This window comes from Phyllostomus discolor, chromosome 4, assembly GCF_004126475.2.
Source record: "Phyllostomus discolor isolate MPI-MPIP mPhyDis1 chromosome 4, mPhyDis1.pri.v3, whole genome shotgun sequence".
Classification (NCBI taxonomy): domain Eukaryota; kingdom Metazoa; phylum Chordata; class Mammalia; order Chiroptera; family Phyllostomidae; genus Phyllostomus; species Phyllostomus discolor.
Window position 1 is genome coordinate 184,852,296 of NC_040906.2, and position 18,346 is coordinate 184,870,641.

General features: G+C 39.5%; 1 protein-coding gene and 3 non-coding genes across 4 annotated transcripts; all 4 read left to right on the forward strand.

Moving 5' to 3' along the window:
• Positions 1 to 7,188: 7,188 nt before the first annotated feature.
• On the forward strand, positions 7,189 to 10,893 carry RPS12 (ribosomal protein S12). The gene is made up of 6 exons (XM_028509249.2): positions 7,189 to 7,360; positions 7,502 to 7,552; positions 7,723 to 7,839; positions 9,743 to 9,845; positions 10,263 to 10,364; positions 10,803 to 10,893. Exons 2-6 carry the CDS (start codon positions 7,539 to 7,541, stop codon positions 10,863 to 10,865), a joined length of 399 nt encoding a protein of 132 aa, XP_028365050.1. The 5' UTR covers positions 7,189 to 7,360; positions 7,502 to 7,538; the 3' UTR covers positions 10,866 to 10,893.
• LOC114495828 lies at positions 8,063 to 8,136 on the forward strand. The gene has a single exon (XR_003684493.1). It is a non-coding gene; the product is annotated as a small nucleolar RNA SNORD101 (small nucleolar RNA).
• On the forward strand, positions 10,110 to 10,186 carry LOC114495891. Its single transcript, XR_003684551.1, has one exon. It is a non-coding gene; the product is annotated as a small nucleolar RNA SNORD100 (small nucleolar RNA).
• On the forward strand, positions 10,520 to 10,647 carry LOC114495867. The gene has a single exon (XR_003684530.1). It is a non-coding gene; the product is annotated as a small nucleolar RNA SNORA33 (small nucleolar RNA).
• Positions 10,894 to 18,346: the final 7,453 nt, after the last annotated feature.

Consider the following 18,346-nt stretch of genomic DNA (forward strand, 5'->3'; position numbering starts at 1 on the left):
ATTTTCAAATTCCTATCTTTCTCCCCACTTATAACCTCTGCCTTCCTTCCTCCCTCCAGATGATGAGGGTTACAGTTGAAAATATTATTGTATTAGTTTTCCGTAGCTGCTGTTAACAATTTACCACAAACTTGGTAACTTAAAACAACACAGTCCTATAGGCCTGAAGTTCAATATTAATTTCACTAAGCCAACACCCAAAATGCTGTCCTCATCTCAAGATCTCTAACTGAATCACATTTGCAGGTATCCTTTTCCCAAATAAGGTAACATCGTCAAGTTCCTGGGATTGGGGAAGTGGACATGTCTTTGGGAGCTATTATGCTCCTACCACAATAATCTATTCACATTATTCTTTGTTCATCTAGACGTATATACACATATTGAATTTAGTTTTACAAATTAAAATGGAATAATACGGTGTGTTCAAATGTCACTTCCTCATTCTTTCCTCTTTATCCAAAATATAGCCTCAGTCACCCTTTGTCCCTTCATCCTTCTTTATTTTTCTTCCTAGTATTTGTATCACTCATGGTTCCCTGTTGTTAACAAAAGGAACAACTTTTGCTAATTTAAGCAGAAAAGGAATTTATCATAGATTATCAGGTAGCACACAGAATCATCGGGAGGACTATACACACCACTGACAGGCTATGTGCCTAAAATCACACCACAGAAGTGGTCCAGTACACACACCTGTGCACCACCGCCGGACACACGTCTGCAGCGTGTGATGCCAGTGGAGTTAAGCACAAGCCATAGAGTAGTTAAAACCTTGTCCCCACTCTGCTGGAACGTTGCCAACCTCAGCGAAGGGATTTTAGGTGGTACCAGCTTCTTCCACTCACTTGCTTTCAGGACATAAGCCAGGTAGAGAAAATTTACCAACTTTGTTTTTCTTTTTCAAGAACAGTCTGCCTATTCTGGGTCCTTTGAATTTCTGTAAAAATGCTGGAATCATTTCTCAGTTCCTCCAAAATACCTGGTGGCATTCTCATTGCAATTTTGTTGAGTCTGTAGATCAATTAAGGGAGACCTGACATTCAGTCACTATTAAGTTTTCAATATTCAGTTTTTTAATCAATGAACATGACCTGTCTCTCCATTAATGTAGATATTCTTTTTTTAAAAGGTTTTTAAAAAGATTTTATTTATTTATTTTTAGAGAGGGAAGGGAGGGAGAAAGAGAGAGAGAGAGAGAAACATCAATGTGCAGTTGCTGGGGGCCATGGCCTGCAACCCAGGCATGTACCTGACTGGGAATCAAACCTGCGATGCTTTGGTTCACAGCCCACGCTCAATCCACTGAGCTACACCAGCCAGGGCTTAATGTAGATATTCTTTAATGTCTTTCAGAAATGATTTGCAGTGTTCATTGTAGAGTTATTACATTTCATGTCAAATTTATTCCTAAATATCTTGGTTTTAGAATCTCTTAGAAATGAAAATTTTCCATTTAAGTTTTCAATCTTTTGCTGATTGTATATAACAGTAAATAATTTTAGATTCATCTTGTATCCTGCAAACATGTAAATTCCTTCATTAATTCTAATAGTTGTTATATAGATTCTTTTAGATTATCTACATGAACAATCATGCCATCTATGAATTTTACTTCTTCCTTTCTGCATTATATGCTTTTATGTCTTTCACTTACTTTATTTTCACTTATAGGATGACAAATAAAATAAACAGAAGTGATGAGAATAGAGATCTTTGCTTTTTCCCAGTCTTCAGGAGAAACATTTGGTCCCCCACCATAAGTAAGAGGTTAGCTATGGGTTATTCACGTGTGCATTTTATCAAATTCAGGAAATTCCCTTCTATTCCTAATGTGTTGAGAGATTTTAACATGATTTGATATTAATTTTATCAAACATTTTTCTGCATTTATTGAACATTTTTTCTTTATTCTGTTAATATGATGAATTTTACTGAGCAATTTTCTAGTGCTAACACAACCTTGCACTCTTGGAATAAACTCAACTTCGTCAAGACATAGTATTATTTTTATAGAAAGTGAGTTCAAGCCCTGGCTGGCATAGATCAGTGGATTGAGCGTGGGCTGTGAACCAAAGCATTGCAGGTTCGATTCCCAGTCAGGGCACATGCCTGGGTTGCAGGCCAGGTCCACAGTGGGGGCACATGAGGGGCAACCACACATTGATGTTTCTCTCTCTTTTTTCCTTCCCTTACCATCTCTAAAAATAAATAAAAAATATTTTTTTAAAAAAGAAAGTGAGTTCAATTTGCTAATATTTTGTAAAGGATTTTTCTACGTATGATTATGAGTGATGTTGATCTGTAATTTTCTTTTCTTTTGTCAGATTTTGGTAGCAGGGTAATTCTCTCCTCCTGTATTTTTTTTTTTTTTTGTGAGTTTGTATAAGATTGGTATTGTTTTTTCCCTTAAAGGTCTAGTAGAATTCACCAGTGAAACTATCTTCCTTCTACTTTCTTTGCATTTAATTTGCTCTTATTTTTTAAGTTTTGGGAGCTTATGTCATTGATTTTAGCCCTTTCCTCTTTTCTGATATTAGCATTTAAGCCTTTAAATTTTCCTCTAAACACTAAACACTCTTTATTATAGCCCACAAATTATCATTTGATTTGCAATACTTTCTAATTTCCCATTTTCCCCTTCTTTTACCCATAAGGAGCATGTTTCTAATTTCCAATTATTTGGGGATTTTCCAGATATATTTATATTACTGATTTTTAATTTAATTCTATCATGGAAGATTTCTATTTTGGAAAATTTTAATCTTTTAAAGTTTTATGAAACTTGTTTTATTTCCTAGCAAACGTCTTTGTGAACAGTCCCACGTGTACTTGAAAATAAGTATATTCTATGGTTGTTGGATATAGTATTCTCTAAAAAACAATTAGGTCAAAGTGATAGTTTTGTTAATATCTTCTGTGCCTTACTTATTTTGTCTCACTGTTCTAGCAATTGCTGAGAGAAGGATGTTCCAATATCTATGATTTTGGCTTATTATATCATTTAATTCTGTGTGTATGTCTGTGTGTGTATGCTTGTTATGTCTCCCCAATAAATTTACTCATTTGTTACTGTGAAACACCTCTATCCCTAGTAATACTCTTAAAGTGTACTTTATTTGATATGAATACTGTCACCACAGACTTTATGTCTATTGGTTGCATGGTATATCTTTTTCAATCCTTTTAACTTTAATTTATATGCTGTGGCTATCTCTGAATGTTATTTAGTGGCTGTTTAGGAATTATAATACACATTCCTAACTTTTCTGTTCTAGTTAGAGTTAACATTGTAGCACTTCATGTAAAATGTAAGAACCTCATAATTGTACAGGCCCACTTATCCAGTACTTTCTCCAATCATTTATGCTTTAGCTTTTACATGCAGTGTATCTGCAAGTGATAAAAAGTCCACAATGAAATGTTATAATTTTTGCTTTAGATAGTCATGTTTTTTAATTAAGAAAAAAAAGTATTTTAAGTTTACTTACATATATACCACTTCCAGTGTTTTTCATTCTTTCCAGAAGATCTGAATTATATACCTGATATCATTTTTCTTCAATATTAATAACTTTCTGTAAGATTTCTTCAAGTGTAGACCTTCTGGCAATGAATTCTGTTAGTTTTTATCTCTGACCTCTTTACTCTTAAGAAATCTTTTTATTAGATATAGAAATATGGGTAGAGTTTTATCTTTCAGCCCTTTCAAGACATGGTTCTTCGGCCCCTATCATATGTCAAGAGAAATCGGTATAAAATTTGCATTATTCTTCTCCTGTTTGTTACGTGCCCCCCCTTTTTTTCTGCCTGCTTTCAGAATTTTCTCTTTATCTTTGACTTTTAGCACTTCATTTATGATATGTCTTGGTATGTGTGTTTGTATTTATACTTCTTGGGGTTCACTTAGCCTCTTGAATCTGTACATTTATGTGTTTCATTAAATTTTGGAAGCGTTTGGATATTATTTCATTAAATATTTTTTCTATCTCATTTTTTCTGGCATGCTAATTGCAATTATGTTAGAACTATATCCTTAATTACATCTACATTAGGTCTTTTAATTTTGTACCACAGATTGTTGCAGTTTTATTCATTTTTTCAATTTTTTCTCTGTTCTTCAAGTTCGATAATTTCAGATTTATCTAGTTTGAATTGGACTGTCTTTTTTTGTTGTCTCCAATCAACTGCTAGCCCTTTCAGTGATTTTTTGTTCCTCATATTTATGTTTTATTTCTCAAATTTCTATTTGGCCTTCTATTATAGTTTCTGTCTTTCCTATTCATTCACTGAGAATGTTTTTAACATTCTCGAGCAACCCTGCAGACACCTCAATCACAGGCACTCACCTCCAGAACTGTGAGACAATAACTCTCTCTTGCTTAAGCCACTTAGTTTGTGACATTTTGTTCCAGCAGCCCCAACAAACTGACACAACATCCGTACTTAGATGATACAGAAATCCAATTTTCAACTGCTTCCTCTTTTTCTGCCTAACACTGAAATATCCCCCTTCTCCCCCTATTCACCTTTTCTTTTTTTTTTTTAGCACCATGAGGTAGAACCAGTTGTATTATTGACAAGCATAAGATGTCAAAGAGTTTTTCTTAAATTCTCAGTGGTCTCTCTCCCACATTTGGGCAATCGTCCATGGCTGAAAGGTTAGAAGCTTGAGCTTTGAAGGCCACTGGATTCAAATACCAGCTTTATTTACTGGCGGTGAGACTTTGGGCAACTCGCTTAGCCTTGGTTTCTGTATCTGTTAGAGGAGGCTAATACCACCACTAACACATAGGTCTCTATGATGCCCAAGGAAGAAAATATGTGATAATAAATTAGCACATTGACTAGTGCATAGGAAGTGCTAAGTAAAATTATCTACTATTTTTTATTGTTCCTAAAACAAACATTAAAATTTATTTATTTTATATGTATTTCAGATGCACTTTGTGCTGGTATTAAACTGACTCTGGCCATTAACCTCTATTTAGTAGTCTTTCACATTTGGCTACATCTAAAGCTGGGAAGAGATAACTTAAAGACATGAACTAGGAGAATCCAAGTTGAAGAAGCCTCAAACTGCCACTGTGCCCCTTAACTTCACTTCTGGGATTAGAACCCATTATACAACTAGGATTTTTTTTTTAATCCTCACCTTGAGACATGCTTATTGATTCTCAAGAAAGGGGAAGGGAGGGAGAGAAAAAGGAGAAAAACATTGCTTTGACAGGGACGGAGCCCGCAAGGTAGGTATGTGTCCTAACCAGAAATTCAACCCGTGACCTTTCCGTTTGCAGGACTGTGCTCCAACCAACCGAGCCACACCAGCCAGGGTCTAACTAGGATTTTTTTTTCTAAGTCCAGTTCTAAGGGGGGAGGTTTACAACTGATAGAAAAGGTATTTATAACGTGAAATATCAAGGCATAGGCCCACCAACACTTGTGTTTACAAAACAGATTATGAGCTGCTAGAAGACAAACTAACCACAGTGTAAGCTCAAAGGTACTTAATCATTTTCCTCTATGTAAATATGTTGTTTGGCAATGATTACTTTCCCCATTTATGTTTCTCCATCCTTTACCAAATTCACTGGCTCCTTCCTAATATTTTAGTGGGTGGGAAGTCTACTATATGCTCAGCATATTAATTTGTATGAATGGGAAACTTGTTGGCATGCTATTTACCACATTCTCTTTCAGAAATACCAATGTATTATGATAGCTTCCAAAAAAGTCAAGGAGGGATCAGTGCTTTTGCCCTTCATCTTTCCTTCACTTGGAATGCCCTGACTTTTCCTCTCTCTCGTCCTCCTGTTGGAATCCTTTCAGGTTCTTGTTTTCATTTATTTATATTAGCCCATTTCAAGTGCTGCCACAAGTCCCAAGTCTTTCCTTAGCTTCCCACATCATTCTCTCTCTCTCCAAACTCCATGCTACTTTGTGGCTCCCCCGTGGCCTGTAGATATTCTACTAATATTTGACTGAAATCTTCGCCTCACCACAACCATGAGAGGGCTAGGAATAAAGCTCATTTTTATAAACGCCGCACTTTTAAAAAAATTAACCATTGAACAACTAATGAAGTGAACACCTTTTTAGGATGAGTTATGAATGGCAAGAAGCAGATTCAACACTTTTCAAAATGAAAATTTGAAAGCGTTTAAAAAGCTAAAAATGAGCTATAATAACTTATCAAAATTCTGGTATATGTTACCCATTTTTGCCTCCTTCAGGGAACAGCCTGACACTAACTTCGCTGTTGACTATAACCAGGGTGGGCTCCTAGCAAACGTTTAACAATTGCTGTCTGGCTCGTCAGGCGAGGAAGTTAAAACAAAAGGATAAAACTGTAACGGGAAGACTGTACTAAGTTCGTCTATATTTAATGTATTTTCATTGAAAATGTGGGTGGGGAGATGGCCCATCTTTGCAAAATCCAAAACGTTGCTTCCAGGGAAAGTCAGAATTTAGCCTTGTCGGACTCTCTCCTAACAAACCAGTCCTGGATGGCGAAATTAATGCCGGGCTTCTCAAAGACTACGTTTTCTTTTCCACGTTAACAGACCCTATCCTTGTGTCAGATACATTGTGTTTTACATGGACCTATCGAATCCCTATTTGAGCGAGATAACGGATTAAGCGAATAATTTAGCGTTAAAAAAAAAAGAAAAAGAACTTCAGCTGGGACCAAGAAGATTGAGAAACAGAACAACCACGTGGCTGAAGTTTCCACTTTACTAATCGTCGCTGGGAAAGTGGAGTTTGCAGTGTGCTTAGATGTCGTGAAAACGCGTAGTCTGTTGTGAACACGCACACACACGGATGACGACCACCCACAAAATGACACATTCACGGACACCTAGAGTGACTTATAAGCGAAGAGAGTGTGCCACTCAGGAAGGCGCAGTTACTGGCGTCCACAGGAATCAATATTTTGTTTTCAGGGTTAAAACTGGCGTTCTAATGCAGCCGAGACTTCAGGTATCTTACAACACTAAGCCCCAGCGCGCACATGGCCTGGCTGTTCTCGCGCTCCGTAGAATGGCTCTCTGGGCCTCTGCAAGCCACGCCCCTGGCGGGGAAGGACGGTGTGAGGCTGACCGTGTTAGTGCCTGTTTCGCGTCCCAGTAATAGAGCAGAATTAAGAGGTACAGTATCGTTGTCAAACAGCCTCAATCCGGAACAGAAATTCTCGAGACCCGGCACCACCAGAGACACCTCTTTCTAGGAGAGGAGTACACATGCGCTTGGGCGGGGGGGGGGGGGGGGGGGGTCCTGGGAAACCCTTAAATACGGTCATGCGGACGCTTACGGTCTCTTTCCCTGCCGCCGCGGAGCTGCGCGGAGGCGGAGGCTTGGGGTGAGAGGAGCTGGGGGAGGGTGGTCAGTGTGGCGCGTGATTCGGTGTCATTTTTTTTCCTGCTGGGTTTGGCCATGGGTACCAGGTCCTAAACAATCCTGTAGTCAACCAGGGCCCTTTCTTTTTATTTTTGTATTACAGTGCGTTCAAGATTCGGCTCCACCCATAACCCACCGCCATGGCCGAGGAAGGGTGAGCCCGGGGTTGGGAACGTGGTGCGGAAAGGCGCAGGTCGCGGGCCAGCAGTACGGGCATTGGGTCAGCCGTGGCGTCTTAAGCCTACCAGGTCTATGATCGTTGAGTACAAGTCGTTAAATGATGAGCGTGAAATCTTCTAATAGTTTTGATTTGTTGTATTTTAGCATTGCTGCTGGAGGTGTAATGGACGTAAATACAGCTTTACAAGAGGTGCTGAAGACCGCCCTCATTCACGATGGCCTAGCGCGCGGAATTCGCGAAGCTGCCAAAGCCCTAGACAAGTACGTGTTTCGATCTCAATACTGTGGGTTGGAACCGGAACAAAACTGCAGCCAAGGGAAGAAAGCGTGAAGTTCACAGTGTTAGTACAAAAGTTGCGAATGGCATCCGTTCTACAGGAAACCTAGGAAAAGGTATCATCTCAGATTTACACAACCCACTTAAAGTTTGTGGGTTTCTGTTTGGAATGGGGATGAACAGTTTATTCAAAAATTAAAACTACAGTTTTGAATGATGACTTAAATTGTCGGATACCCCTTCACTCCTATTATGAGTGAAACATAATAAGTCTGACAAATCTGTAGGTCGTGGGGCTAATTTCACATCATCTACAGGGCGAATAGAAGCCTTCATTTAGTAGTTTATAAGTTAAACCATCAAGTTAACTTGATGGTATTTCAATTTGTTGCAGAAGCCTCTGGACTTTAAGATAAGTGAATTTTGTAAATCAGTTTAGATTCGGGCTGCCTGGTACATTGGCAAAACTGCATGTGCTAACTATTTGAGGAGAATTTGAATGCATTTTAAGGGTACTTTAAGATAGTTACATTTAAACCAGTTTAATCAGTGAAACACTTGTTGGAAGCACTTTGTCAGGTTTTGCTGTGAATCTGCTGCACTGTGTCTTGGCAGGGGTACACAATATTAATGTTAATGTTCGGGCCAGGAACAGGGAACAACTCTCATGGGAACAAACCAAGCAGTTTGTTTCATAGTGGTCTTTAAGACTGGCTTGCAAAGGAGCCTGTTTTTGTTCTTAATTTTTTTAGTTTTTAATTTATTTTTATTGGCTTTATTGGGGTGACATTGGTTCATGAAATTTTATAGGTTTCAGGTGTATAATTTTATCACACATCTGTATTCTGAATTGTGTGTTCACCACCCAAGTGAAACCTCCCTCTGTCACCATTTGTCTCCCCCACCTCCTTTTCATCTGGTAATGATCCCACTGTCATCTGTCTGAGGTTTTTTGTTTTTCCCTAATCTTTACCTTTTTCACCCAGCCCCCCACCCCCAGAAAACAGCTGACAATCTGTTTCTGTTTTGCTTGTTTCTTTAGATTCTATGTATAAGTGAAATCATACAATATTTATCTTTCTCTGGCTTATTTCACTTAACGTAATACTCGCCAGGTCCATCCATGCTGTCTCAAAGGGTAAGATTTCCTTTTTAATTGTGGAGTAAGATGCCATTGTGTAAATGAGCCACAGCTTTTTTTTTTTTTTCTTTTTCTTTTTTCTTTTTCTTTTTTCCTAATCCACAAATCTGATGGGGCACTCAGGCTGCTTCCAAATCTTGGTTATTGTAAATAATGCTGTAATGAACGTGGGTGTGCATAAATACTTTTGAATTAGTGTTTTTGGGTTTCTTTGGACAAATTCCCAGAAGTGGTACTACAGGGTCATAAGGCAAGTCCATTTTTTAATTTTTTGAGGTGTCTCCATAGGCTTTCCACAGGGGCTGCAGCAGTCTGCATTCCCACCAACAGTGCACTAACGTTCCCTTTTCTCTATGTTCTCGCCAGGGCTTGCTGATTGATTGATGGTAGCCATTCTGACAGATGTGGAGTAACACCACTTTGTGGTTTTAATTTACATCTTTGTTGATTGGGGATATTGAGCATCTTTTTATATATGTCTGTTGGCCATCTGTAGGCCACAAAGTGGTAAACTGATTCCCTTGGATGGTCTTGGTAGTTTTTTTAAGAGTTTAGGAACATTTGGTGCTTCTATAGATGAATATGTGTGATTTGTAACAGGTTCATCAAACAAGCCATTTTCGCCAGTGAGTGTGCTGCTTGTGTTCTGCCAGCGTTGCCAGTGCAAAGCCAACTCCCTACTAAAGTGCAGGTGTACTGAACATGCCTGCATTTTAGCCTTTACTCTGTTGGGTTATGTGTTTCAGGCGCCAAGCCCACCTTTGTGTGCTTGCCTCCAACTGTGATGAGCCCATGTATGTCAAGTTGGTGGAGGCCCTTTGTGCTGAACACCAAATCAACCTAATTAAGGTATGTTGTGCATCTAATTTATCTGAGCTGTTAAGAGATAAGTTTAGCTCAAAGAAAATTGGGCCAATGTGTCAGGAGCAACATCGTTGAGTGATTTTTGTCACGCAAGAGCAAAAGTGTCAAGTTTTCTTTCTTTGTGAAGGTATGAAAACATGTAAACTTGATGTTGGCTATGCTGTAGGTGATTACAGAAGCAAGTACTTTATTCCTGTAGTATTAAATGCTAATTTTGGCGTCGAAATACCAATAGGTTGTTATCTTGGTGCTGTGCATGATGACAACTGGCTCCCTCTACCGAACTGCTGTGAGGAGACTGCCATGTCACCCTATCTGACTACAGTGCCTTTGGGGTTTGATTGTCAGTACAGCAGCATTAGTGTCTGCTAATACAATGATATTTTAAATTCCTCCAAACAGGTTGACGACAACAAGAAACTCGGAGAATGGGTAGGCCTCTGTAAGATCGACAGAGAGGGAAAACCCCGTAAAGTGGTTGGTTGCAGTTGTGTGGTGGTCAAGGTGAGTCAGTACTTATCTCTGGGACAAATGTTGTGTTGGGTAACGGTGTATTAAATCTGCATGTTAAGTCAAGAGCTTCCTTAAAGGAAAAATGGGATTTTTGACATACTTTAAAAGTTTTCTGCAGTTTATAAAAGGAAAATAAGCCATAATTCAAGCCAGTCAATGAGTCTGCTTACCTGAACGTGTTCCCGCAGAAATGGAGAGAGCTGGCGATAGTACAGCCATGTTACGAGCCTTAAAGACGCTGCAGTCATTAAGGTCCCTGAAAATGGCTACATGAAATCTTAATAATGAAACCAGTTTCATAAGACGAGCTAATTCTAAAGCTTCCCTATAACTAGTGCTGATGACTTGGTGGAATTTCTAAATGCTAGTTTAAAAAAAAATCCCATGACTTTTTTTTTTTTTTTTTTTTTTTTTTTTTTTTTTTTTTAGGACTATGGCAAAGAGTCTCAGGCAAAGGATGTCATCGAGGAGTACTTCAAGTGCAAGAAATGAACAAATAAACTTGGCTTTTGTTTCTCATCTCTGATGTTTGTGTGTGTGGTGGCAGGGGGTGGTGAGTAGAATAAAGTCCGAGTTGGTAAAGGGCAAAGGACAATGGAAATCATGGCCAAATAATTGGAGGCATGCTCTTTGTTCCCTCTTGTGTTTCTAAATGAAAGCCTACTTGTCCGACCAGTAGCCAACCTCTGTGTTGGCAGTTGAAGAGAAAGACAGCAGCATGTTGGTGAGAGTGAGGAGGGTTTCTTGGGGTGGGCATTTATCACGACTGATTTGGCCATCGTAGAACCTGGATAAGGATTGGATTCAGGCTGTGGGACACCAGGAATACGGTGTCCAGGGTGGCTTATGGACAGGCCTGTTCAGAAAGATCGGGATGACACAAAAGAAAAATATGCTTCAATGTACTCTAGTTCCTAAGAATCTTGGCAGGGAGAAATGACCTATCTATTGCAGGATCAAATTGGGTGTTTTAGTATGAGGATAAAGCATCAAAGAAGTCCAAGAATTGGAAGTTCTCTACCTTGGCCCGGCTTGCTAGACAGGGCACAACTGAAGCTGAACTTGAGCCACATTTGGTTTTAAATGCTTAAACTTAAAATCTGGAGATTCCACCCCCCCCCCCCCCCCCCCCCCCCACTGTAGGAATATACAGGTTTAAGCCCTTTTCCAAAATCTGCCTTTAAACACCCAGCAACCTCAGTATCACCAAAAGGTGGTGGTTCTCAGCATGGTACCTGCTGGTGGAATGAAGGGCCTCAAATGTGAGCTCTAGAGCTAATGTGGTTTATAAGGCATGAATGGGTCCCTTGGTTGTAATTTGGGATTATCTGCTGCCATTAAATATCAACCTGAGCTATTTGGCATTACTGAGGAAAATGATAAATTCGAGTTTATTCACTGAGTTATCTGCCATTGTGTGAGCTGTTGCAGTAGCAAAAGAACCATATACACTGTAAAACTACCTTTTACGGGAAGTTCAGTAATTTAGGCTCATAGGAGAAAGCTATTTTTATTGGTGCTCCGAGCATTTCCATTTTTTTACTCATGTTTCCTTTTAAGGACCGTGTAGTGAGTCCTCTCAAATAGCACCACCACTGGCATGTGTCAAAAGGAATTTTTCATCCTTGGCTCTGCAGCCTCCCTAAGTGCTTTGTTCATTCATTGTCTGCAGAGTACAATCTACTCATTCAATCTCTTCTGGCTTTTGTCCTGGTAAAATAGGGTCAAGCTCAATAGCCTTTTAATCAGCCTTTCCAAGTCAGTCCCATCTATCCCTTCAGAATAATTCAAGACTTCACGCTGTTGTCCTGTCTGGGGCACTGCCTTACCAAGACATCCACCCTAGATTCCTGTGATGTATGAAGTCCTTCGTTTATTGGTTTTGATCAGTAGACGGCAACACGTCTGGCTACATGTGAACATCCATCTTTTATTGGGCATAAGCGTGTAATGAAACCAGTTGCTGTGTGCGCTTGCAACCTTGTTGCGGGTGACCCGCATGCTCTCCAAAGGAGATGACAGCCAAACACTTGGTAATGGTTTTCTTACTCCCGTGGACAATGAGACTTGTGCTCCAACCCACACATCCCCCTCTGTTTTATTTTGCCTGTTCCTGATTTTTTTTTAAGGTTATAATTGTGTATGTACTTTTGGTAAGCCACTTGAAATGCTTTTTAAAAACGAGCAGGGGTATCCATAGAAAAATTACAGAGAGGCTGTACTGGTGGTGTCTTAAGAGTCATCCTTGTTGCTCAGTTGGGGCATTGTCCCAATGTGCCAAGGTTGCAGGTTTGGTCCCTGCTCAAGGCATGCACAAGAATCAATGAGTGCACAAGTAGGTGAAACAAAAATCAATGTTTCTCCCCTCTAAAAATTTTTTTTAAAGTTCATCTTGAACTGGATTGTTGAGGCAGTTGAACCATTGTGTTCAGAGGTCATAAACTAGGAGTGTAGAAACATCTGTTAGTTTTAACTGAAGACCAATCTAGCCTTTAAAATGGAGCTTGATTCTCACCCCCCTCCCCTTTTAAATGAATGTACGTAAAGTTGTGCTCAAGGAATATATTGAGCAGAAGCAAACTTGTAATGCCCTTGAGACTTGGAAGGGAAGGGTACTTAACCAAGGAGGGAAATTAAGATCATAGCTTTTACTACTCACAGGCTGAGGATGGGGCAGGCTGATGGCTGAGAGGGGTAAGACATTGCCTTCCCAGCCAAGATCCTCAGTTCAAACAAGAGCCAGAAGACCGGAATTTTCCAGTAATAAGTTCTTGCAAGAGCAATGGAAGCATCACAGCTGGGTAAGGAGGTGCCGGAGAGGCTAGCAGGCTCTGCTGTTCTTCCATGGAGACCAAGTGCTGGTGGCAGGTCATCAAGGTCAAAGTTGGTAAGTCTTGCTGAGAGTGATCAGCTACATAGGACTTGGGGTATGTGAATCCAGGCATATCTCAGACATCGGGTTTGGTTCATAAAGCAAATCATGTGAATATTTTGGTTTCCCAGTGCATATGGAAGTTGTGTTTATACTACGTTGTAGCCTATTAAATGTGTTGTAAGTGCCATTGTCTAAAAGAAAACAATGTACATAATTAAAAAAGACTTTAGCCATGACTGGAGTGTCTCAGTTGGTTAGGTGTTGTCTAGCAAGGCAAAAAGGTCACCAGTTCAATTACCAGTCAGGGCACATGTCTGGGTTGTGGGTTTGGTCCCCAGTTGGGACACATACAAGAAGCAACCGATCTATGTTTCTCTCCTTTTTTCTCCCATCCCCTCTTTCTAAAAGTAAATACATTTTAAATGACAATACTCTCTTGTTTTGGGGGCTATGTAAAAAAGGCGAAGGGATTAAGCAGCACAAACCGATCGTCACGAAACAGTCGTGGAGATGTAAAGTCCAGTGCAGGGAACATAGTGAATAATACGGTAATAACTGTGTGGTGCCTGGTGAATACTTGACCTGTTGGGGGCCCACTTTGTAAAATATGTCATTGTTGAACCATTATGCTGTACACCTGAAATGACACAAACTAATATTGAATGTAAACTGTAGTTGAAAAACTATTGCTAAAAATTCTAACCATCGCCTGAGCCTGTTGGAAAAATGGTGCCTGTAGGCCTGCCTATCCTGACTCCTTGGAAAGACTGGGACTTGAGTCCCCCCACCAAGCGCTCCCCTCCCCCACAAACATAAGTCCTGAGTACTTAAAAAATGGGTTACACTTCAAATGGCATATGCACACCTAAATGGAAACTTCTTTGTTGGAAGTGAGATGTTTTGGTCAGCTTCTATCTAAATCCTTAGAGCCTAATCACAGTCTGACTGGTTACAGTTGCATTACAATCTGGGTTTTGCTTGGAAAGGCTTGGAAACCAGGGAGAAGAATGTATTTTTAGGACTATAAGCTGCATGGGCCATAAGACACACCTAGGTTTTAGAAGAGGAAAATAAGAAAAAAACTTTTGAAACAAAAAATATGGTAAAATATTTAATAACCTTTGACCCTGCTCCACCGCCAACACCCCCCCCCCCAGGCTTCCCCACCCCCCACAGAGGTGAGCCACGTAAGCTACATTCGGACTATCAGACGCACCCCTTTCCCTCCTAAATTTTTTGGGGAAAGTGCATCTTATAGTGTGAAAAATACCGTACTTACACTAAAGGTGCAGTTTTCTAAACTCTGACCTTGTTAGCATGAAATGTCCTGAAGAGCATTTCTCTACTTTTGTCCCACGTCCGCTGACCATCTTCATCGCCTTGTTTGCATTCCTATTTAGGTTTCCACGGCAAATTGGCTTGGGAAATGGAGTGTGCCAGAGAAGTGCTTTTATAGGTAGAAACTCAGTGTCTTTCAAGTTTCTCTGTTCTGTATGGACTAAGAAAGGGCCTGGTGATCATTCTGTGGTCCTGCCAGCTGGGAGGTTCTGTTACCCTTGCAGTTTCTTGATACAAGGAGAGAAAAACTGTAAAACATCAATTGAGAATGCCTTTGGCTAAGAAACTATTTATTACCAATTACAGATGAAAGAGTGCTTATAGCTGTAAGTACACTTATCACAGAGCTGTTAGTAAAACTTTTGTTGGTTGAAGGAGCATGATTATGTAAAATGGGGTACACTTACATAATGGGATATTATGGTGCCATAAAAATGGACAGCATAGAAGGGTATTTGTTAATATAACCTTTATAAAGCAATATTTATAACATGCACAATAGGACCACATTTTATTTTAAAAATAAAGGAATATAAGGGTGCATGCTGGCAGAGAATAGAATGGGAGGATACACATCAGGTTTTAATGGTTGTTTCTGGAAAGGGGGTATTTTGGTTTTTCTTTTGCTTGTTTTTCTCAACATGTATTGATTGCTTTTGTCATAACAAAACACTTTAAATTAAATTATGCTATAAGATATTATTGCAGTTAATTTTAATTACCACTAATATAAAACTTTAAAAAAATGTTTTGTGAAAAGTGAACTTACTTGTGCAGTAAAATTAAATTGTAAAAACCAGAGCAGCTTAAAAAGACAGAATTCATACCTAGCCAGCAGAGGGCAGTAAGATGCTGGTGCCTGGTGAGGGACCTATTAGTCGAAAACAGAAGCTGAGGTTAAGGAGCAGGGTACAGCAGGCTGCCCTTAGGAGAAGACTCATCTCTTTAAAAATTGCTTGGCTTTAGTTTACTGTTTCAGGTTGCATTTGCTTTGTGCCTTGTTATTACAGAATCCACCATCCCTACCTGGTGAGGTCCCTTCATCATGTGCTTTGGGAGGTTGTCAGCTGAGGTAATGCAGTTACTTTATACATAACTAGGAAACTGAAACTCTGACATATTCCTAGACGAGGTTTTGACCTGTAACAGTGGATTGTATGCTCTCTTCTCTCCTACTATTGAAGATTTGTCTGGAGCTACCTGAAGATCAAAAGGCATCAGAGCAGGCCTATTCTGAAAACATGGGCATAATTTGGAGAGTATCCAGGAAACAGATGTGCTTTGGAGATTATAATCTCTGCAGAGTGGCTCCATGGAAACACTCACTTTGTTCCATGTTATATCTGTGGTGCCCAGCTTGGCGTGGTAGGCACCCAGATCTTTTGTTGGATGAATAGATTCAATCTGCCTATTTATTTACCTATTTATTAGCTATTAGTTAATTTGTGGGCATTCTTCTCAGGCTTAAACTCCCCAGCCTATTTTGACACTTGAATTTCTCATGTTCCTTTTTTTCTGGCAACAGAAGTGGAATTCTCAAGTTGGGCCTGTTTTAGGCTAGTGTGGTGCCAAGCTGTCTTAACATCCCTTCACTCCAACACCACTCTAGGGAGCAGGGCAGAGAAACATATCACAATATGGGGTCCATAGCTCTAACAGTCTGAAAAAATAATTTTAAAAGCCATTTTGAGACCTGGGAATAGTAAAAAGCATGTGAATTCAGGGAAACTATTTTTACACTGCAATAATTTCTTTTTGAAGCCTATTTATCGAGACACATGCTAACAGCACAGTATTGGAGGAGTGATGTGAATTAAACCTTACACAAATGTAGTATTTGTCTTTTTATTTTTCCTTCTTTCAACTGCCCTCAACTAAAATTTACAAACGAATATAAAAGTCCCGTTTGTACCTGGTTGGCTTGTTAGAGAAAAATACTGAGTAAAAGGCCTGTGATATTTCACAGTGCTGCCACCAGGTTAAAAGGAGCAAAATGCACATAAAAAAATAAATATGAGATCCATAAGGGGAAAATAAAATATTAACATAAAAATGCTACAAATGTAAAACCCTGTCTTTCAGATTTGATGCTGGATATACTTGCCGAGATCCAGGGGTCAGCAGATGTTTTGCTAAATGGATGCATGTTGTGTCTTACTGGGAGGTATTTACTCACACGTGGATCATAAAGTGATATAGCTATGCCATTATTTCAGGAGGGAGTACGTGTGTGATTTTAAAGAAGAAATTAAACCCTTTTCTGTCCTCACCCACAAGCTGCATTTTGAAATAAAATGGTCCAGTTTAACATTTTATGTTCCAAATTTTGGTTAGCTAAAAAGTCTAGAAATTCCACTCTAAAATACACATGAAAATGATAATGATGCTAAAGTGCAGACGTGGAATCCGGAGCCCTGTGTAGACACAAAACTGTATTAAATCGAGGATTTTAAAAAAAACAGTCATGGTCAAGGCATAGAGAGCATCCTTGTTACCTTGACTGTTGCCTGGTGCTGCCACGCGCAGTGAGTCTCCCTCAGAGCGTTCTGGCTCGCATTGCTGCCATCTGGAGTGCTCGCTAGCAGAATTCAGGGCAGATGAAAGTTTAGTGAACACTCTGTTACACTTTGAAACTATCCTGTTGGGTGGCAGTAAAAAATGAAAAACAAGGGAACGAGCTGGTCTTCAAAGAAACTTATATGTTGCAGTTGTGGCAGTGGGCAGCAGCAGCAGGACCTTTGATGAAGCAGAAACCTGCCTGGCCCGTGGTCCCCGTCCCCTCCAGCATAACAACAATTTGAAAGTGTTATTTGTGGTACATGGAGGGAATATTTTAAAAATAAGCAGTTTTTTTGAGGGGAAGAGGAGAGAGATGACAGCAAGAAGACAAAAAAAGGAGAGGGAGGGAGACAGGGAGAGAAGGGGGAGGGAAAGAGAAAGAGGGAAGAAGAGGGAGAGATATATGTGTTCAGGTTATCGTAAGTTACTACAAAGGATGTTTTTATTTGTTTATTCTATATTGATTATTTTCTTAAGTCAAAAAAAGGGAGAAAATGGCAGCACTCACCTTCGATTTTGGAAGGTCAGCAATCACATAATATTACAAATCCTTAGCTGAAGATAAGTATAAATGAGCGGAGTATTGACGGACCGGGTCTACTTGTACTGCACTGGACGGAACTCTGGGAGCTGTTTTCCCTGGTGCTCATAGCCTCAGCTGCAATGGTCTTTACTGAACTGCAAGTGTTCATAACCATTGCCAGCCCCCACATTTGTGCGATGAAAATTTTTCTAAGCAGAAAAAAAGATTTTATTTTAGCTGTGCTTTTTAACTCTATCTTCCTAGTAAGGCATTCAAATTTGGAAATTAATAGCCAGTTTGGATGACAGATGCCAAAGTCTTATTTAGGGAAAAAAAATACATTTAATAACACATATTGCTTTATCTAAACTGGAAAATAACCTAGCAAAAATCCTCCCAAAATATAAATAACATACAAACTGAAACAAACTCCCCATGCAGAGTTGAGCAGGAGAGCATGTGGAATTTTCCCTTTAACCCTGTAATTTCGTGGTTCCTTGATTTCTGCCTTATATCTTGATAATGAGAGTTAAACCATTGTACAAAGAAATAATAGATGTTTCTTTTATCCTAAAATTTTGCTATTTTAAGCAATTTTCATATTACTTCGTGTTTGATTTTAGTCCTTTGAAGAGGGTCTAGAAGGAAGAGGCTCTTATGTAATTCTTAGCTCTCTTT